The sequence below is a fragment of the Physeter macrocephalus genome, chromosome 9 (genome assembly GCF_002837175.3).
Source record: "Physeter macrocephalus isolate SW-GA chromosome 9, ASM283717v5, whole genome shotgun sequence".
Lineage (NCBI taxonomy): Eukaryota > Metazoa > Chordata > Mammalia > Artiodactyla > Physeteridae > Physeter > Physeter macrocephalus.
The window spans coordinates 44,110,061-44,132,430 of NC_041222.1; the positions used below are offsets into that span (position 1 = coordinate 44,110,061).

Below are 22,370 nucleotides of genomic sequence, written 5' to 3' on the forward strand. Positions count from 1 at the left end.
TCAGAGTCTGGAGGTTCCCAGGGAGCTGTGGTGCTTGTGGAAGGTGAGCCCTGTGCAGTGCTGTGCCCAGGGACCAGGCGAGGTGGGGTGAGGACAAGTATTTTATCATTACTGTCGTTTAGAATTGCCACTGCTTGGTGATAATTAGAAGCAGGTTGACTTAGTGAGTTTTATTATTTTAAAAAGTACTCTACTCCCTTACGGCCTGCACCCAGGACAGGTTGCTGTCAGCTCCCCCTTCTTGGGAGACCCCTGATCCCGAGGGCATCTCCTTGAGATGCACAACCTCCTGGTGGGGGGAGTTCGTAAGAAGATTGAGGAACAGGGAAAAGGGGATTATTTCCGCATTTCATTTTTCATTCCTTTTCACAAACACTGTTTTTGGCAATTCTTAGCCAATACTGAGAGAAGGAGGGCAGACATAAAAATTCTATGTATTGGGTAGTGGTATGCAACCCAAAAGGGGAAGGAGCGTTTTCTCTGTCTCTGTCTCTTTCTGTTTGATGGTGTCAGTGTAGTTTCTTGAGTTGGTTTTTCAACTTATTTAAATGTGAAAAGTAGAAACAATTCAGACAATGGATTTTTCTTTCAAATATCAAACATTTATATACTTAAAATAATTTTTGAAGTATATAATGGACCAATTTTTCTGTCTCCCTCTCTATTACTAGGTCCCTGACCTACCTGTAAAAGGGCTCAGAGTCATGTGGTAACAAACCCGAAAGAGGGGTCCTTGGGTGTGACCGCCGCCCTGCACTGAGGCCCACACAGCGGGAGACCCGTAGGGGAGGGAGAGGTACGACAGGACAGTTACTGGACAGCCTGGGGCTGGGCCCTTCATACCTGCTGTTCCGCTCAGCTCTGAAACACGGCCGTGTCGGGGATTGGTATCCACTTTTACGGGTGAGGAAACTGAGACTCAGGGAGGTGAAGTAACCTGCCATATCACAGGCTGCCAAGTGGGGGGCTGGAGCTGGAACCTGGGTTTGCCTGGCTGACTACAGAGGGGGCACGTTTGCCCCCGTCTCTCTGCCCTCCTCGTGGGGCAGCGCACATTTCTTGGTTTTCCTGGTATGAAGCCCTGAGAGGTGTTATATAATGTTTTCTTACATCTTATGATATAAGATATTATAAGATATGACATCTTACAAAATGTTTTCAGAGACTTGACATATTAGATAGGAGGAGAGTCCTAGTCCTGATAGTATCCACATTTAAGTCACACACCCATGCACTTCTGTGTGCTTTAAGGCAACAGATTTTTGGTCATTCTTGTGTCATTTGGTTACTTTGAGGTGGGCTCTCCATCATGGTTTTGGAGTGGGAAGCACCTTTCCATGCTACTAACACACCGCGAATTGAGTGTGATGTGCCCGTCAACGGTCACCAGCCTGCATTCCAGTTTTTGATGCCAGTTTGGGTAAAGTGCTTGTGCGTGTGTGCTTACACTTAGAAGGTGGCCCCAGACAGGCTCACCTTGCCCTCCAAGCAGCCTGTCATGTTCAGTACTCATAAGATACCCTTCACACTGCTGATTTATGCTAAAAGTATCCTAATGTTTCCGACAGCTCATGTGTGACATGAATATAATCCATATTTCTTCGAGCGGCTAATCCAAGTGGCTTATTTCCTGGTACTGCTGATAGGGCTATATCTCTTGGTGTCTCCGCCATTGAGATTCTGATGGTAACATATTGTTTGTGGGTCACTAGTTTTGTCTAAAACAGTAGGTTGGAACAGAGTAGCAAAGGTTAATTAAATTTGTCCATCAAGATGGGAACAAAAGTGGATGCCTCTGATACTTCTGGTTCTAAAATCAAAGTTCCATTTCAGACCCCCAATTTGATCCTGGAACAGTGAAAACGTGAAGAGTTGTTAAAATCCAAAAGCAATGAGTAGGTCTTTATAATATGCAGGTGCCTTAATTTAAAATGGGAATGGTGGCCTGGTTTAGTAGAGAGAAGCTTCTGAGGCTGATTTGCCTTGCATCCTGCCTTCTCTGCTTCGTGAGCTGAACCAAAAGTTTTCATGTCTTGGAGCAGGTTTTTCCTATGTTCATGATGATTACATTATGAGGACTCAACTATCTGCAGTTTCCTGTCCACCTCCCACCTCTCCACCCCCCTTAGATGTGAGATGTGCAAGGTACATTTTCTCTGGAAAGTTACATTAAGAATGTGACCATTCCCAAAGCTCCCTCCACCTTTCTGCAAAGGTGTAATGTCACACTCTTAGAGACTTGCACTCTAGAGTGGAGAGTGCTATGTCTTGATAGTTATTAACCCAATTTTAAAAATACAAACCAGCTCTTTCACCGAAGCTGTTTCCTGTTGGCTTTTGCGTGAACGATGCTTGCATTTCTGCCTGGCTCTGTGTGACTTCAGTTGGGAAGTCAGTCACACAGTTGGGTTTGTGTCTTAGATTTGTGAATGAGACAAATAGAAGTTTCTAATCTAGGGGCTAGAAAATCCTGTGTAAGTTTGTGGTTTGGGAAAAATGAGGAAGGCACTGGGCTAGTCCCAGAGGCTGTTTCCACATGAACTGCCCCCCTCTCTTTTGTGAACCCCGAAAATGCATAAAACCCTCCCAGGTTCCAGGAAAAGGAACCATTTTCAGAGTTTGGCTTTTTCTTACTGTGTACCTATTTTTGAAGGTCCTTAACTTCCCTTCATCTGCTTCTTAACACCAGTGTCTTTCAGACATTTTAGACCAAGACCCACAATAAGAAATATTTTATAGTGTGATCCAGTATATTTTATACCTACACATAAACACAAAATTAAAGTTTCATAAAATAGCTCTTACCATATTGTATACAGTGAACTCTCATATTTCTGTTTAACTCTATTCAGTTTCATTTCATTCATCTCCATACTGTTCTTAAAGATATATATATTTGCTGATTGCAGCCGTCGAATTACCTTGGGGCCCACTTAAAGGGTCACAGTGCTGCATATTGTAAAACACTGGCTAGAGGAGTAAACTGTTCTGTCTGTGCCAGTGATGCCGATGGTGAGAACAACCAAGTGACAGAAGTTTTAGGAAGTTAGTTTGGGTTTTTTAAAATGTGGGGCTGTTCGCATCTTTTTTTTTTTTTTTTGCGGTACGCGGTCCTCTCACTGTTGTGACCTCTCCTGTTGCAGGGCACAGGCTCCGGACACGCAGGCTCAGCGGCCATGGCTCACGGGCCCAGCCACTCCGCGGCACGTGGGATCTTCCCGGACCGGGGCACAAACCCGGGTCCCCTGCATCGGCAGGCGGACTCTCCACCACTGCGCCACCAGGGAAGCCCCTATTCGCATCTTTTTTTTAAAAAAAATTTTATTTATTTATTTTTGGCCACAAACCCGTGTCCCCTGCATCGGCAGGCGGACTCTCCACCACTGCGCCACCAGGGAAGCCCCTATTCGCATCTTTTTTTTAAAAAAAATTTTATTTATTTATTTTTGGCTGCATTGGGTCTTAGTTGTGGCGCACGGGCTCCAGAGCGCATGGGCTCTGTAGTTTGTGGCATGCGGGCTCTCTAGTTGAGGTGCATGGGCTCAGTAGTTGCGGTGCGCGGGCTTGGTTTGCCCAGTGGCATGTAGGATCTTAGTTCCCCGACCAGGGATGGAACAGGCGTCCTCTGCCCTGGAAGGCAGATTCTTAACCACTGGACCACCAGGGAAGTCCCTATTTGCATCTTAATTGTTTTTTTACTAAGGACAAGTGAAATGGACCACTAATAAATGCAAGTGTAATCCTGTATCATATGCCATTTCCATATTTTAAAGTTTATAAAGTGATGTGAATTCCTATATTATGCCTTCTCCAGGGTCTATGTTTTTTCCCATGGTTCATCTTACGGTGTATTTTATGTTTTAAAAATCTACTCTGGTATTAGTCCAGCCTGGAATTGAGCTGCTTTTCTTCTATCCTTTTTGAAAAGCTCACCCACACAAGTTTTGTTTCGCTTTCGCTTGTGTCACAGGTTCTGAAGCTTTAGGAAACATGGGGCTTACAATTTTAAACATCTTAGATATATCATTTCTTAAATTGTTTGTCCTCTCTGCCATACTGCATGCACATCCTCTTTCTCTCTCCTTTTCCCCCCTCCCACCTCCTCTCTGAGGAGGAAGAGCACCTCTTGCATTTCTGGACAAACACCTCTTATGTTCTCCAGCATCTAAGTGCTGACCCTCAAACACAGTTCTTTCTCCCATTAAAGGAGTCTGGCTCTTCAGGAATCCCTTCCAAGGGCCTGAGTCCTCACAGGCCAGTCTCCGTCTGTTTCCTTTTCTCTTCCTGGCTCTAGGGAGGGGAGTGGAAGGCATTCCATAATATAGCACCTAAGAGAAAGTAAGGTGGGCCCAGCGGAGGAAGTTAACTCCTAACGAAGTTAGCCTACTTGTGGTGTGGCACATGGCTCAGCATTGGGTCTGTTGATGTTTCAGTAATCTCTGAAATGTGTGTATAACAGCAATCATTAAAAATAACTCCTTCCAGCTGCGATGTGTGGCATCCCAGAGGATGAATGAGGTGCCTATTTAAGGAGGGGGATGGGCACTTGCCTTTAGGGAAAGCACCTTGCCCAGGTCTAAGGTCCGTGGACTAAGAGCATCCTCAGTGTGCGATCAGGTGAGCGTGAGAACAGGCATCCCATTCACCTAGTTTGAAAAGAAGCTTCTTTTAAAGCTAAAGAAATTCTTTAATAAGGAGTTAAAAAAAGTCAGCCCTAACCTCCACTCTTAAGCTCACCAGAAGACCTAGAATTCCACACCATGCGAAGAGCCCTGCTTTGTTTTATAAAAAGGTTTCTGTTCTTAAAACCAAAGGTTTATCCCACATGTGGCTTTTGCAATTAAAAGCCTGTAAGTCACATGTCAGTGCCAACGGGATCTTCACGCTGTTTCTTTAAATATCAGAGTTTGCAATTAGGAATTTTAGCCTATACAGTCACTCTTCTTATGTAGACCATCCCCTTTCTTCGCCGACTCTAATTCTGTGCAGCTGAGCCCCTCTTGATATAAATGAGACCAGGACTTGGTTTTCAGGACTCTCTTTTAGCTGTTCCCTGGATGGAGTGTTCGCTTCAGTGTGAGACCAGACTCTTCCTATCTGAAGTGTTAATAGAGCACCAGTGAGTAGTGTTTAGGAATTTTTTTTTTTTTAACGGAAGTGGGGTCTAACATTTTTACATTCTGTTGGGATTTTATCGTTATTATAAAAAAGGGTGACTGTGGTATATACGAAGGAAACCTGTGGTTCAGATTCATTGCGCTGTATGTTCTCAACAGTTTAATAAAATAAAACCCAAAGCTCTTAGGTTTTCCTCCAGGGTTAATACTGACACCGCGCATGTTCTCCGCCAGCCCAGCTCCCATCCGTAGGTCATACTCTGGTTCAGAGACTTGGGGTGGGTAATAAGGTATAAAACATGCCTCTTGCTTACCAGCTACCACATGCTAATAATAATACTAGCCGGAATGCACTGGAATCCTGGGCTTTTAGGTTTTACTTGGTCTATTTGTTTAAAGGAATAAAAAATAAAATCTTGAGAAGAAGCAAGGCAGCATTGCATAAAGGAAAGAGAAGTTATATCCTTTCAGCAGAAGTGAACAGTTCCTTCCATTTGTGAGCACCTTTTACCCTTCAGTGGAACTTTGCTGTTTTAGCTGGAGGCGAGGCCCTGAGCACAAGGGGGTAGTTAATATTAGGTTAGTTTAAAGCCGGTTTTCTCAGGCTTGGCGCCATCAGAATGTTGGGCTGGACAATTCTGTGTGGGGCTGCCCTGTGCGTTGGAGGTTGCTTAGGAGCGTCCCTGGTCTCTGCTCACCAGATGCCAGTAGCACCCCCCATACACACCTAGTTGTGACAATTAAAAGTGTCTCCAGACTTTGCTAAATGTCCCCAGGGGACAAATTACCCCAAGCTGAGTACTACTGGTTTAAAATATCGTACAACAGGACATTTCAAAGGTTTCCTTATTTACCCATTTTTGTCTCAGGCCAAAGTCGCAGGCTGTGATTTTTTTCTTTTAAGTTAGAAGGGAGTAAGAAGTGATCTAGAGTTTTAAATCGCATTTTTCCACGCCTCTTTCTGAACTTTCTGGGTGAATCACGATTCACTTTTAACTTCATGTTTCAGAGGTTTACATGTGCACTTGGAAATGCATCAAACCGGCCTTCTTATTTCCAAGTCGTTGTGCGGATGGTTATCTGTAGATTATTCTTCTAGTTGGGAGCCGGTGAAGCGACTGGGGGCCTCAGTAAATTCACATGTTGATAATCTCAGGTGGAGTCTGACCCTTTGTGTCTTTTTCTTCTTTTGCTGGAGGTCCTTTATAGCTCAGTCATCTAGGGGTTCATTAAAGAAATCGAAAGTCTGAGTTCAGTTAACTCAATATCTATTTCCAAATAATCCTTGTTATTTGATGCTTTCTGAAAACACAGAAAAAGAATTAAGGAAAAACAAACATATACATGGATTTGAAATTGTGTTTATTTTCCGGTAAGCTTTAGTTGAAAGACAAAAAGGAACTCTACAGTTTATCTGAATATCTTTTTAAATATTATATTATACATATTGGGATTGGCAGCAGTTGACCAGTCTGTTTGTCAGACTTACCCTTTTGAATTTTTTAGTTGATACTGGGGATTTCATACTTCTCCAGGTATGGGAAATATGTAGGTAATCGTAGAACACTGGTTCTTAATCTTGGTGTCACCCTGGAATTACCTGGGGAGCTTTGAAAAAACCCAGGACCCAGGCCATATCCCAGAGCAGTGAAGTCTGATGCTCTAGGGGTGGAGCCCAGGCATCAGTGCTGGGTCCCCACCTCCCCGTATTCTAGTGAGAGTGAAGGTTGAGGACCAGGGTGCATTTTTATAAATAAAGTTTTATTGGAACATAGCCATGTCCATTCATTTACTGATTGTCTAGAGACCCTGCGGCTTGTAAAGCCTAAGATAATTATTCTTTGTCCATTTACCAAAACATGTTTGCCAATTCCTACTCTAGACTCACAGTGAAAGCTTTTAAAAAGAGGCTTTACATAAAATTCATAGTAAAAGAAAAAAAATCCAGTATTTTGCAGAGCCTTGCAGGGTCAATCCTGTCAGTTTTCTCATATGTGGGAAAAACAGAAAAGCATTTTTCCTGAAGAACTTACTGGAAGATACTGTCAAACTGAAAGGAGAAGGGCCCAACTCACCACCCAGAGCGGGGAGGCTCCTTGGGTTACATCACGGCGCTTTGTACTTAAATGTCGACACTTATCCTCTAGTTCAGCGTTCATTACTTAGACTGTGTGATTGACTTGACAGGTCTGTAGAAGCAGAAATGGCTCTTTAATGCAAAGTGTGTCTGAGTTTGTTAGTCCCGCTGCAGCCATGTTAGATGGCAGCAGACCCCTGAAGGAAATCCTTTAGCTCTGGGGAATCTCATATATAGAAAGAAAAAGAATGAAAAAAAATTTAAATGTTTTTTTACATCATTTCCACCTTCCCTCAGTTCCGGTGGAAAGTTGGTGGTTGTAAAACAGTTGTTCAGGGCTTCCCTGGTGGCGCAGTGGTTGAGAGTCTGCCTGCCAATGCAGGGGACACGGGTTCGTGCCCCGGTCCAGAAAAACAAACAAACAAACAAAAAAAAACAGTTGTTCAAAAGAGTTTTTTTAGAAGGTCCTCCTTTGGTCGTGGCCCTTAAAGGCTCCAAGTATGAGAGAAAGGATCATTTATTCTAGCCCCTTAAGCAGAATCAGCATCTCCTGATTGAGATGCTGATTGAGAGCATGTCACACTGTGAGGTCCCCACCCCAGACTTGCTGAATCAGAGTCTACTTTTTAACAGGATCCCCTGGCTATTTGAATACACATTAAGAGAGCCCTGGGAAGCACTGGGCTAATTGATAACTGGGTCTGTGCAGTAAACTGACCATTGATCCTCACTTTAAATGATTTCATGGCTCCTTAATGGCTTCTGACTTGGGCTCACTCATTAAAGGCAGACGGTTTTTCCCCTTTGGCTATTTCCAAGTACAGCTTGCCTGCCCTCTTATTTAGTAAAGATTTATATAATGGTAGACAATGAAAGTGGGGTGATTGAGTTAGAAGAGATAACATTTTATATGCGTCAGAAAAACAAACTAGAAAGGATAAAGGGAACTTGCCAGATAAACTTAACTTGTAAGGAAATAATCAAGTGGAATGGAGTCTTCTTTGCTTCTGCAAGAAGAAATAATCCACCCATTAGAACAGACATCTGCGCCGGGGAGCAGTTGGGAGGGTCAAAAATGAATCCCTTGAGCTTCTCAGATTAGCACAGAGATATCAGGGAGTTAGGCCTTTCCACCAAGCAGAGCCATATTACTTAGTCCTATATCACCTGGGAAATTGTCCAGAATTTAGATGTTCATAGTAAATCTTGAGGAAGCCTAGTACCTACCTTTATCCTGCCAGGCTTTTGTCAAGTTACTACTATTTTCTTTATCCAGTAGTATTCTAAAGATTTGATTGAAAGACGTGATTTTGAAATTATGCCTTAATTCTTAAACAGAATTGGTTTATCCTTGGACATTCCCTTATGTTGACTTTTTAAATAAAGTTAATACCACCTGAATTTAGTTTTTTAAAGGCAGTGTACGTACTTGAAGTCTAGCTGTTAGTTGAGCTGTTCTTGCTGTGAAGATCTATCTGATCATGTGTTCAGTGCTCACTGTTGTACCAGGGTCCGTGCAGGATTCAGAACAATTCTAATGTTCATGGAAGTGGCCAGGAAGAGCCAGGAAAGCAAGAGTGGGGACCCCTTTTAAGCCTGGAGTTTCCATCTCCTTAGCTTTGAATGAGAGGTCAGGAAGCTACGGGAACTGCTCCTTACCTAAAAGCTGCCTGATGGTCCCAAAGGCAGGGTCTGATTGCCAGAAAAATGCATGACTGCCAAGTGTCAGCTGCCACTACTGTTGGAGAAGCAGCATGTGCCGCCCTTCTGCCTACCAGATCTCATTTTATGTCCTATTAGCAGAATCCAAATCACCTCCAGAAGCCCGGTGACAGGAGCATCTGGAAGAAGCAGATCCCAGACTTCCTTTCCTTGCTACAGGGAAAAGCATAGGAGGGGGTGGGAATGGGCTCTGAGTGACAATATCCAGCACAGCCTCATGCTGACAACAGCTGACCCTCACACAAGGCTTGCGTGTTTTTTTAAAAAATATTCTCTTGATGTGAACACTGTAAGGTAACCAAGGTAAGATGCTCCTTTTACCCAGGAGGAAACGTGAGGAAGTTAAATAACTTGCTCCTGGTCAAATGTGCTGGTCAGTGTTACAGGGGATTGTGTTGGCTCCTAAGCAGCGCTCTCTGGTCTTTACTGCCCTGTTCTCTTTTGTACTTACTAGTCAAACATCCTGTGACCTGATGGAATTAGAGGGGTACTTTAGAGGGGCCTCCAGCATCAAAAAGGCACCTCAGGCTGCACAGTTCTAGTATTTCTAGGGTCTGTGCACCGGAGGGGCATATTCATGGGTGAGGATACTTCCAACTTTAATAAGCTATTCCCTTAATTTAAAGAATTTGGTAATTCTTATAATAGGCAACTTTGGTTTCAATCTATTCCTTCTTTTTTCTTAAGCAGGTGAAAAACTCGGAGAGCCGCCACGCAGTGAGTTCCCAGTACAGGATGCATTCTTACTACCCACCTCCCTCCTACCTGGGCCAGAGCGTGTCCCAGATCTTCACCTATGAGGACGGCCCCTGTTACCCGGAACCCAAAGCGAGTGGTAGGTTCCTGGTTACACAGCCTGGATTTGAGGTGGAGAGAGGCTACCTGCCCAGCACTGGGTCTCTGGTCCTCTCTAACAGCTTACCAGATAGCAGCTGTTGGAAAGGTTGTATTGTATCCTTTAAAGTATTCAGTTATGGAATGATTTTGCTTTGCTAGATCCTTAATACCATGTTTCTCTTTTCTGGACACCTGGAGTGATAAGAATAAGGTAGAGACTACCATCAGAAGCCAAAAATGTATTTTCTAGAGGATCAATGTGTAATATCAGGGGCCCTTTAAATCTGGTTCAAGTCCTGATATTTTTGGTGAAATGAATCTCTGTATATTGAAGAATTGTTTTCCACAACTTTTCCAATTTAAAATTGAAGGTGTATTCATCTTTTGCGGGAGGAAATACAATAACATAATAAAACATTTTTGAATATAATAGATCTCAGAGTTTATGCAGTAGCAATGCAAATAACTCTGATATAATGGCTTTAAAATAAAAAATGACTGTTTAATGAACCAGAGCACTTTGAAATACACAATTCCTCAACTTCAATTTTAACTTTCTCCCCAATGTTTACACTGCGATGATAGGCTGGTCTTTATGGCTGCTGTGTTTCCAGGCCCTGTTTTTAAGTTCTTTGTATTTAAGCATCATCTTTTGATCTAGGAAAGTGAGAAGCATACACAATTGAGGCAGTAAGTGGAAATCAGGGCAATAGTGAGTGAGTTGGTAGAGAAACTGACTACTGGAACGGACTCTAACAAATGACAAAAGAAGCTGGTTTTCTCAATAACGTAATTCTCTATAAAGAACTGGCTTCTTGGTAAAACGAGTGCTTAGAGAGTGAGAATCAGAACCATGGTTTGATTTCCAAATTCAGAACAGTGAAGTCTAAAAAAGCTTTATTTACCATACTAAAATAAAATAAAGGATTTTGTTAATATGGAATACATAGGTCGAGGAAACCTGACCAGTTTGAACTATAGAGAGACTGAAGTACACGTTATTATTATCATTTTTTTTTTTTTTTTTTTTTTTTTTTTTTTTTTTTTTTTGCGGTACGCGGGCCTCTCACTGTTGTGGCCTCTCCTGTTGTGGAGCACAGGCTCCGGACGCGCAGGCTCAGCGGCCATGGCTCACAGGCCCAGCCGCTCCGCGGCATGTGGGATCTTCCCGGACCGGGGCACGAACCCGTGTCCCCTGCATCGGCAGGCAGACTCTCAACCACTGCACCACCAGGGAAGCCCTGAAGTACACATTATTGATTGCACTTTGACCCATTAATAATCACTTTTTGTCAGGAGTGGACAAACACAATTCTTTATGTAAATATTCATACCGTATAATGTTTGCCCATGTGGTCCTTCTTTCATACTGCCTTTGATTCTATATCTTTATGTGAATTATAAGCTCCTTAAGGACAGAGAACACATTTTATGAACCTTTTTAGCTGCTATGATGCCTATTTGTTTTTCATCAGCTGAGTGAATGAATGAAGGAGTGAGTGAACAAAGGAATAAATGAGTCAGGTATGATTTTTTAAGTAAGCTTGCTCTATAAGAAAACACAATCCAGAAAGGTCACAATCCTAACTCATCATCTCATGGAGCCAGAGTTTAGGGATGGAGCAGTTAAAAAAACATTTGCTCATACAGAAAATTAGGACTGAAACTTAACTTTCAGGAATAAATTGCCTGACCTCCTTGCTCTAGGAATAGTGGAATATTTTTAGAAGCATTCGCATTCTTGAGACAGAGGTGTAAATTCAGAGCAAGGCAGTACGACAAAAAGATAAGAGGAAATTTACTGGAGCAGAGAGGAAGGAATTTGGAGAGAAGCAATAGGCATTTGAGTGTATGGCAGGAAAGGAAAAGGCTCAGAAGGAGAGAGGTTACAGTCCAGGAAAAAATAAGACCAGCCGCCCCAGTGTCCATGGTGAGAGACTGAGTGAATAACACCTAGGATTTCCTAAACTTTTCTGGTGATACGTATGTTTGAAACAGTGTGTTTGAAAGTGTGGTGTGAGGAGACCTCAGGCTTAACCTTCTGATCCTTCTCTCACTCACTTCAGACATGAGGGAGTGAGCGAGCTAGGAGGAAATAGAGTGGAATCTCAGTAATATCTACTTTGGAATTGCCATGGAGAAGGAGAATATGGATTCATGGGAAATCCAAACCTTAGCTTATTTTTTAAAGAAATGCGGCTTTACGGCTTCCAAATATATGGTGTCTTGGGCTCCTACATTGCATGACATTTTTACAGAGCAGGTGGGGAGGGGTGGGGAAAGAGAAAGTTGGGGGTCAATAGGAACACCTCAGGATCATCTCCTGGGGCATTGGATCCTCATTTTTATCATCAGCATCTACACAAGTGGGGGCCATTTAGGCCCTCTGGTAAATGGGGCTGAGGCTAGTGGCATGATGCGGGGATGGGGATGGGGGCATCAGTATAGTCATTTGTGAGAAGGTGGTAGAGGCTGGCTCATAACCAGTTACATTTATCAGTTCTATCAAGTTTGAGTTGAGGTCCTTTGGTTGGTTGCATTAATAAATAAATTACAGTTTGTAAATAGTATATCAGTTGTTTTAGGTGGGGATTTATAAGTAATTTGAAAAACAGTTTTTTCAGTAGGTTTAATGTGTTCGTTAAAGTCTTATTTAAGTATAAATTTGTCCATTAAATTCATTTTTCTTCAGTTTCTTTAAAGATAAACCGTTCTTTACCATCCAAAGAAATGAGTCCAAGTTCAAGGTTTTCCTCTGGTTTTGCTGAAGATTGCAACATGAAAATAGAATGTAGGGGGAAAAAGAATTTCAGGGAAAGTTTTCCCTTTGCTCTGTTGCTACTGTTTAATGTTTTTCTTTGTAAAAAGGCTAGGAGCCATTCTCTCACTTTTTTTAATGTCTTGAAAAGTGTTAGGACATAGATCAGAGATGGTGGGGCCTGGTTGTGTAAGACTTTGTGAGCCAGTGCAAGCACTTTGGCTCTTATCTCAAGTAGGTGGGAAGCCATTGGAGGGTTTCCAGCAAAGGGGTGACATGTCTGCTTGTGGTTTTTAAAGATCACTCTGGCTGCTATTTAGGAACAGACTGTAGGGGTGCAAGGCGGAGGCAGGGAGACCAGTTAGAAGGCTGTGGCCACAATGCTTGCAAAAGATGGCAGTGGCTTAGTCGGGGAGGGAGTGTGGGAGTGATGACAGTGTGGGAGGGTTGAATTCTAGATACATTTTGAAGATAGAACCAGAAAGATTTGGTGATGAATTTGGGATGGGATGGAAAGGGAGGAGTGAAGGATGACTCCATCATTTTTGATCTGATCAAGTAGAAACATGGAGTTTCCACTTATTCAGGTAAAGAAGACCATGAGAAAAACAGGTTTGCAGGATTTGGGAGTTTAATTTTGCATGTGTTAAGTGTGAGATGTACGTGAACCATCCAAATGGATCGTCAAGTAGGAATTGGATGTACGAAGTCTGAAGTTGAGGGGGCGATTTCCCTGCTGGAAATAGAAACTTGAGCGTTCAGTGCGTAGATGTCATTTGAAGTTAATATGGTGGGATCACCTGGAGAAGTGAGTATAGATGGAGAAGAATAAAGGACCAAGGATTGAGCTCTGAGGCCTTCTAACGTTGAGAAGTTTGGTAGATGAGGAGGACCAGCAGGGGAGAGTCAGGTAGGTACCTTCTCCTACCCATGAGGTAGGAAGAAAACTAAGGAAGGCAAGTAAAGAAAGCATTTCAATGAACTGAGCCAAATAATGCTGATAGGTCAGATGAGATGCGGACTGGAATTGACCATGGGCTGTTGAAAGGTAGAAATGATCAGCGGCTTGATGAGTGGCCACTGTGGTGCGGAGGTGGGGACCATACCCTGACTGTGCCTCCAGGAGCATGTGGGAGAGAAGCACTGGGGCAGTGAGTGTAGACAGCTCTTGAAGGGGTCTTGCTGTAAGGGGAGTAATGAAATGGGGCAGTACCTGGAGGAGGGGGTGAGTTCAAGGAAGCTCCTTTCCTCTTCTTTAAAGAAGGGGGTTATACAGACCTACTAGAGCATGGACTGGAGGATAGGGGGAGGGGGAAGGGTAAGCTGTGACGAAGTGAGAGAGTGGCAGGGACATATATACACTACCAAATGTAAATTAGATAGCTAGTGGGAAGCTGCCGCATAGCACAGGGAGATCACCTCTGTGCTTTGTGACCACCGAGAGGGGTGGGATAGGGAGGGTGGGAGGGAGGGAGACACAAGAGGGAAGAGATATGGGAACATATGTATATGTATAACTGATTCACATTGTTGTAAAGGAGAAACTAACACACTATTGTAAAACAGTTATACCCCAATAAAGATGTTAAAAAAAAAAGAAATTACATGTAGCTTTACAGATTTAAAATCCAACATTAACTCTCAATCATTGCACATAATATTTTTCATTCTATAAGCATTGGAGAATGGTAGAATTGATATTAAAGAAATTAAAGAAAAACAATGTTAAAAAAAAAAAAAAGAAGGGGGTTATTATAATAGGTTATTAAAAAGATTAGCTGATGCGAGGTATGTGTGGGAGCATAATTGTCGGGGACGATAGCATGTCTCTGAGTAAGCGACATGGGGTGGGATCCCCTGGGGCACCCCTTGTAGGGCAGTGGTCCCCAGAGTGGGGCTGTGCATGCTTTGTTACTGGTCTAAGAGGAGATAAGCAAAGGAATTAAGAGTAAACAGCAATGTGACAGAGCAGTTCTATGTTGAATCAATAAAAAATTGGGGCTTGTAGTTTTTGTCTTTCACTTTCCTAGTAATTCATTTTTATATTGAAGTAAAATCCACCTGACATAAAATTAACCATTAACTATTTTAAAGTGTACAATTCAGTGGCATTTGGTAGGTCACAGTGTTGGGCAGCCATCACCTCTATCTAGTTCCAGGTCATTTCCATCAGCCCACAAGGAAACCCCATACCCGTGAAGCAGTCACTTTCCAGTCTCCCTTCCACCAGCCCCTGGTAACCACTAATCTGCTTTCTTGTTTCGATGGATTTGCCTATTGTAGATGTTTTGTGTAAATGGAATCATATAATATGTGGCCTTTTGGACTGTCTTCTTTCAGTTAGCATAATATTTTCAAGGTTCATACAAGTTGTAGCATGTAATCAGCACTTCATTCCTTATTATAGCCTAATACGGTTGCATGTATGGATATACATTTTGTTTATCTGTTCATTAGTTGATGGACATTTGGGTTGTTTCCACCCTTTTTTGACATTGTTAATTGCACTACTATGAATATTAATGTACTAGTCTTTGTTTGAATACCTGTTTTTAGTTCTTCTGGGGTATACTTAGGAGTGGAATTGCTGGATCATATGGTAATTCTGTGTTTAACTTTTTGAAGAGCCTCCAAACTGTTACCCACAGTGGCTGTACCATTTTACATTCCACTACAGTGTATGAGTGTTCCAATTTCTCTAGCCAACACTTGTTATTTTCCATTTTTTGGATTATGATTCTAGTAATTCATTTTTAGTGTATTTTATGAAAGCATCAGACTGTGGTGGACTGGAAACTGAAAAAAAAATTTAAACAAAACAGGCCCTTGCTTGCAGATAGTTTGAGAAACACTGACCTAGTGTCCAAGTGGAAGGCTGGTTTATGTGTGAGTGTGGCCAGGTCATAGTAACAGTTGCAGGTTTTTCAGGAAGTGGTGGTAGGAGCATTCTGGAAATGATGGTTCCTCAACTTGCAATAAGGAGGCAGATTGCACAGCAACACCTCTGTGTCAGTAGATGCACACATGTCTACAGGTAGGTGGCATTTCATATCTGTAAATAGGCATTTTCTCTACAGGTGAATTCTTGAATAAGTTCTCGGAGTGTATGTAGCTGGACAACAGTTGCAAAGAGGTTTAGATTTAAAATGGTAAAGGTGAACACGTTTAGATCTTTTTGTCTATTTATAACATTTTGTGATCTCAGTTTGAAAGTTAGAAATGGTGCATCCTGTTTCTTCTGGATCTTTGGCCGCTTCCAGCTCAGATAAGTGGCAGGCTCCTGTGCAAACTCACTCTTCCTTTACATTCAAACTCTGCTTTTTTAGGAGACAGAAACACACATTTGGATGCTTACTACCTATCACGAGCTATTTACGTATTAGTCATCTGACACGTAGGATGTGAGCAGCTCTGAGGCCAGGTGCAGAGAGTTTACATTTTACCCAAAGGTCAGATGGCAAGGTCAGCAGAAGGGTCCCTCATGTTGCTCTGTGATGTCTGGGCAGCTTGTAGAGGCCTCTGTGTTCCCAAATAGGATTTTATGAATGCATTCAGCATTGGCAATTTTGTAGGCCAATGAATGTAGAAGTGCCTGATTTCACTGATGGCATATGCTGCCTTCCCCACGGTTTTCATGACTAAATGCAAAGTGGTTGCGCTTTCACCCACGGAATGGACTAGCTTAGTGTTGGGCGTTAGAGTTGGATTTTAGCAAAAGATGAGGAGGTCGAACCTCCCAGTTTTGCAGGTGAGAACAGTGAGGTTGTGCCGCCTGTTGGAAGCACCCTCAGGTCTCCTTTCTCATGATCCAGGACCCCAAAGCTGCCTTTAACGTGAGGTGATGTGATAGCTGTCCTGAGCGGCTGCGGGGCGGGGGTAGGAAAGGGGTAGCTCTGTGCTCAGCGCCTGAATGGGAGCCACGACTGAGCAGCTGTAGCCCTGGGGGTTTCAGGCTCCTCTCTGGGAGCCTGAGTCTTCTCACCTGTTACAGGAGCGGGAGGAGCTGGGCCCTGTCGAGCCCACACAGGTGTTGTGAGGATGAGCTTGCTTCCCGGATGTAAACAAGCTCTTTGAATCACAAATGCAACAAGAGGGGCAGGGTGGCTCTTCTTCCTTCCACCATTCCTTTCTGCAAGGGTTGTGTTGATGTTTCAGGCAGTTCTTGTCAGGGAGAAAGCTCTTCTGGAAATGTTTTAGTCTTGCTCAGACAGGCGGGAGAGCAGGCCAAGGAATCTGAAGGCTGCTTCTGTTGTGTATGTTCTGCTTTGAATTGTATGGCAAGCCTGTAGGAGAGAAAGAACATCGACCCCTTGCTTTCCCTGCTTTTTAAAGAAAGCTGAATGGGTTTTATGCAACAGTTAGAAAATGTTGAGTTTAAGCTTTGGCGCTTTAGGAAATGACTTATCTTTTGCTGAATTTCAAAGAAAAGAGCACTTGGCTGGTAAACCTATTTTCCTTATGTGACCTTTTTATTCTCAGCTTTAGCTTTGAACAGAGAGGTAAGTGCACCATTCGTTGGCAGTGACTGGAGGCCGATGCGTGCAAGGGAATGGACCCCCCAGGAGGGAAGATCTGGCTCAGATCCCCAGCTCTGGGCTGGATTGTAAGATGCTTGTTTAATCTCTTAGAGCTTTAGATCCCTCATCTGGAAGGTTGAAAAAGGTAATAAGAGCTTTATCTATTTTTATATATGGATCACAAAAAAATTATGTGAAAGCATGGCAGCTGCTATCACTCCCTTAATCTCATGTGAAGCCCCATCACCATGTCTTATATATCTTTCTTTCTTTTTTTTTTTTTTTCGGTATGCGGGCCTCTCACTGTTGTGGCCTCTCCCGTTGCGGAGCACAGGCTCCGGACGCGCAGGCTCAGCGGCCATGGCTCACGGGCCTAGCCGCTCCGCGGCATGTGGGATCTTCCCGGACCGGGACACGAACCCGTGTCCCCTGCATCGGCAGGTGGATTCTCAACCACTGCGCCACCAGGGAAGCCCGTCCATGTCATATATCTTTTGATTTCAGCAAGTGTCTGGCACTGGGCCGTACAAATGAAAGTGATCACAGTCATCAAGGAGGCTGTGTTTTTAGCCCTACAGGGACCCTGCTTGAAATGAACCATATGTGTATTGTGATTCTTGAAATTGGCTAGACATAATGGTCTGCTGAGTGAGGAACATGAAGCACACTAATTTTAAGCATATAATAAACATGGAGAAATGGCAGCTTTGAAGACTTATTTTTTTTTTAATTTATTATTTTTTTTTTGTGGTATGCGGGCCTCCCCCTGCCGCGGCCTCTCCCGTTGCGGAGCGCAGGCTCCGGACGCGCAGGCCCAGCGGCCACGGCCCACGGGCCCAGCCCCTCCGCGGCATGTGGGATGTGGGATCCTCCCAGACCGGGGCGCGAACCCGGCCCCCCTGCACCCGCAGGCGGACGCGCAACCACTGCGCCACCAGGGAAGCCCTGAAGACTTATTTTTAATATATCACATATACAATATGTTTCAAAAGAAACAACCAGCGAAGAGGATTATATAAGGACACCAGCAGGTCCCTTTATACCTAAAGAATAGTATAGAAGGCAAGCTGAAATGCTGTTGGATGAGGACACACAGGCTTCTGTCCTCTTTTCAAACTTTTTTTCTCCCTCCACGAAAAGAGAGAGAGCTGATGGGACTCTAACATGTCCTCTGTGTAACGTGCTGCCTTTTGACAAGGCCACCGTCAGTCTAGAAATAGCAGGCACTTCCCAGGGCCTACCTGAAGGATGTCAGACTCGCTCATGGAAGGAAGAAGTTCACTCACTGCAGCCCTTCAGCAAGAACTACCAGGGTGTATTCTCACACATGAAGGGCAGGGATCTCATTCATTCATCTCTGTAGTCTTCCAGGTGCCTAGCATGACACCATGTTCTCAGGGGACTCCTGGGATGTTTCATGGTTTCTTGTATGAATAAGAAACTGGCCTCTGGATTCTTTCTGCTGGTGCCTCCCTGGCCCAGAGTTAGGCATTCTGATAAAGCACCTGATGAGATAAATCGGTCATGGAAAAACGTGGGGTGCAACCCCCAGGCTGCAGCGTATCCTGGATTTATATCATGTAGAATCTTCCCTTTGAAAAGCTCGAATTTTAAAGACTTAAATCTTTGCCTATGACGGGTTTTTGATTGATAACGCAGCCCTGCATGAGAAGTCAGGGGAAGTTTGATCACTGTCCACTGAGACCGGGTGGAGTTGCAGGCAGGATGCCGTGCCATCTCTGAGCCTATTTCTAGAGTTGAGGAAGAGGAGCCAGTGTAGGAGCTCAGGTCTCTGAACTGCTTCCCTGGTGTTCTTTCTGCTGGTAAATCCTGTGGTTTCTTCTTCCCTCCCTTTCCTTTTCCTTTTCTCACAAACACGTACTTCTCACACTGTCTGTAAGACAATGCCCTGTGCATATTGTGGGGCTAGCTCATTTAAGTCTTGTAATCATAGTATTATCTGCATTTTGCACATGAGGACACTGAGGCATGGAGACAATGCCTGTGAAGTAGGGAAGAGAAGGGGGTCCTCATGTCCACATGGCAGGTGGAAAAGCTGAGAACACAGTGATGACTTAGCTGGTCAAAAAACCCCAAAAGCAGCCTTAAAAAATCCACAGGGTATCAGGTGTGGTATTTACATTACTGTTCCCCAAGCTAAATGTAAACTTTAAAACACCTTTATGACTTGATTGACATGGTAAAGTCACTGTTTAATTTTGCAGTGATATTTGAATTTTCTTTTTATTTAACAGGAGGGAGTAAAGTGCAAGTGTAATATTTGACAAAGGCAGACATTGCAAAATTAAATGACTAGTTATTAGCTTTGAAATTAAAAGTGCAAATCGAAATGAAACCACTTATTTATTTATTTATTTTTTTTTTGCGGTACACGGGCCTCTCACTGTTGTGGCCTCTCCCGTTGCAGAGCACAGGCTCCGGACGCACAGGCTCAGTGGCCATGGCTCACGGGCCCAGCCGCTCCACGGCATATGGGATCTTCCCAGACCGGGGCACAAACCCGTGTCCCCCTGCATCGGGAGGCGGATTCTCAACCACTGCGCCACCAGGGAAGCCCGAAACCACTTTTTAAAAGATTTTTTTTTCCCTCCATAGACATGGTTGTTATTTTAAAATTAGTGTGAATAAAAGGCCTGTTGAGGGCTTCCCTGGTGGCGTAGTGGTTGAGAATCCACCTGCCGATGCAGGGGACACGGACGGGTTCATGCCCCGGTCTGGGAGGATCCCCCCTCAGCGCATATGGGATCTTCCCAGACCGGGGCACAAACCCGTGTCCCCCTGCATCGGGAGGCGGATTCTCAACCACTGCGCCACCAGGGAAGCCCGAAACCACTTTTTAAAAGATTTTTTTTTCCCTCCATAGACATGGTTGTTATTTTAAAATTAGTGTGAATAAAAGGCCTGTTGAGGGCTTCCCTGGTGGCGTAGTGGTTGAGAATCCACCTGCCGATGCAGGGGACACGGACGGGTTCATGCCCCGGTCTGGGAGGATCCCACATGCCGCGGAGCGGCTGGGCCCATGAGGCATGGCCACTGAGCCTGTGCATCCGGAGCCTGTGCTTTGCAACGGGAGAGGCCCGCATACCGCAAAAAAAAAAAAAAACAAAAAACGCCTGTTGAATTTCCCCAGATAATTTTTGAGAGAGACAGTATTTTACATTCTACCTAGTCTGTCAATAGCTTATCATGAGGTTGCTTTTATATCTTTAACTTGTTCTTGAAAAACAGGGCACCTTTGCTGGGGTTTTCCTTTGGGCTAAAGATTGCAGAGAGGCCCGCATACCGCAAAAAAAAAAAAAAAACAAAAAACGCCTGTTGAATTTCCCCAGATAATTTTTGAGAGAGACAGTATTTTACATTCTACCTAGTCTGTCAATAGCTTATCATGAGGTTGCTTTTATATCTTTAACTTGTTCTTGAAAAACAGGGCACCTTTGCTGGGGTTTTCCTTTGGGCTAAAGATTGCAGTCAGCAGGGGACACGGAAAGGGCAGAGCTCTGGAAAGCACACTTTTAGGAACTCCCAAGTGTCCTGACGGAACCAGATTGAGCACAATGACTAGACACTGCTGGCCAGTGTTTTCGGGGCTAATTTTATCTTGATGGGATGCAGGTGTGATGTTAGGCCCCTATCCGCCTGCTCAGTGGAGGGAACCCCATCTATTGTGGACACATCACATGACACACCATCAAGTTTGCTTATTCTGTTACTCATTCCGTGACTCCTTGTCTTTAAAATATCCTGAAGAGGCAGCGCTCACATGGGCATGAACTTGGATGGACAGTGGCTGCTCTGGGCAGAGCGTCCAACATGATCACGTGTGAGATTTCCTCACTTGATTCTGACTTGAGCCCACAGGGCCTCAGCGGTTTTTCTCAGGCGCGGTGTGGAGTAACTCCGGAGTTTATGTTCCCTCCTTGGTTCCTCAGAGGCCCGGCCCAGGCCAAGTACAACTTGAATAACCTTCAGGAAAGCTGTGCTGTCCTTCTGTCTGCCTCTGTCTTTGAAAATTGCCTTCAGAGTTAGTGAGCGGGAACAGTTAAGATTTACAAACAAGGATGAAGCTTGTCATGCATCTTTCACCATCCATCATCCAGGTGCCGTGCCTGGGCGGTGAAGTGTTCTTCATAAAAACCAGCTCAGTGTGAAATACACCTCGCTGCAGTGTTTACTGCTCTGAAGCTCGTCAGCGGTCCTTTATAGTAAATCCAGATTGCGATGTGACATTACAGTATATCATTGCCCGGCGCAGCGGGGTTTACACTGAGAATGAGTGCGGTGCACACCAGATGAGGTGTCCAAACTGAGTTATGTCAGAATTTGGCTGTTATATGGGGATAGCTTTTGTTTTCCGAGCACTGAAAGTTAGCTTTATATGTATTTATATTTATATATAGGCATATACTTCCCATCTTGCACATATACATGGGTATACAATATATGCTGGGGTCAGGTTCCAACTGGTCTTCTGTGTAAAGAATGGTGGCCAGCTTTTATGTCCCTTCCAACTGTTGTTCACTGAAATTGGCATCAACGGAATCTTTTGGGGGAACTAGAGTAGATGGTAATTTCATCATAGAAGTGGGTTTGATTTTGCTGTGTGTAAAGTGGTCATATTTACCATTCTTTCTTACAAAAAAAAGGGCCCCTCTTTCCTGGGATTACTGTGGTACTGGAATGATCCCTTGGCAGGAGGGCAAAGAGAAGAAACCCCACAGGACTGTCCTCACCTGCTCTCGAGCACCTGGCCTGTTGAGCTGAGTACATGCACTTGGCGGGAGGGCTCAAAAGTCAGTTGCTTATTTATTATTTTTTTAGTGGGTATCAAATGCCTAGTGCTGCCTCTGTTATCTTGAAAGATGCTGCTTCTAAGAGAAGATTGATGGTGTTTTAGCTTAAATCGGCAAAAAAAAAAGAACACACTGAGTTTATTGCATGATCAGGTTTATTTACATTTACCCTAAAAGTGCCGATATTAAAAATGAGCTCCATAAAAAAATAATATTCAGAGATAACAGCAGGCCCTGCAGTCCCATGATCATCTTCTTTTTTTTTTTTTTTAACATCTTTATTGGAGTATAACTGTTTTACAATAGTGTGTTAGTTTCTCCTTTACAACAAAGTGAATCAGTTATACATATACATATGTTCCCATATCTCTTCCCTCTTGTGTCTCCCTCCCTCTCACCCTCCCTATCCCACCCCTCTCATGGTCACAAAGCACAGAGGTGATCTCCCTGTGCTATGCGGCAGCTTCCCACTAGCTATCTAATTTACATTTGGTAGTGCATATATGTCCCTGCCACTCTCTCACTTCATCA

General features: G+C 43.8%; 1 protein-coding gene across 3 annotated transcripts in view; it reads left to right on the top strand.

Moving 5' to 3' along the window:
* DMRT1 (doublesex and mab-3 related transcription factor 1) overlaps window positions 1-22,370 on the top strand; it is a 108,142-nt gene that overhangs the window by 53,756 nt on the left and 32,016 nt on the right. For 2 of the 3 annotated variants that reach the window (XM_024126884.2, XM_055087154.1), the window contains exon 4: window positions 9,607-9,751. In XM_024126884.2, the coding sequence (XP_023982652.1) occupies window positions 9,607-9,751 (145 nt within the window). Of the gene's footprint in view, window positions 1-9,603; window positions 9,752-22,370 lie in introns of all 3 variants that reach the window. The other variant, XM_028493905.2, reaches the window with a different exon arrangement.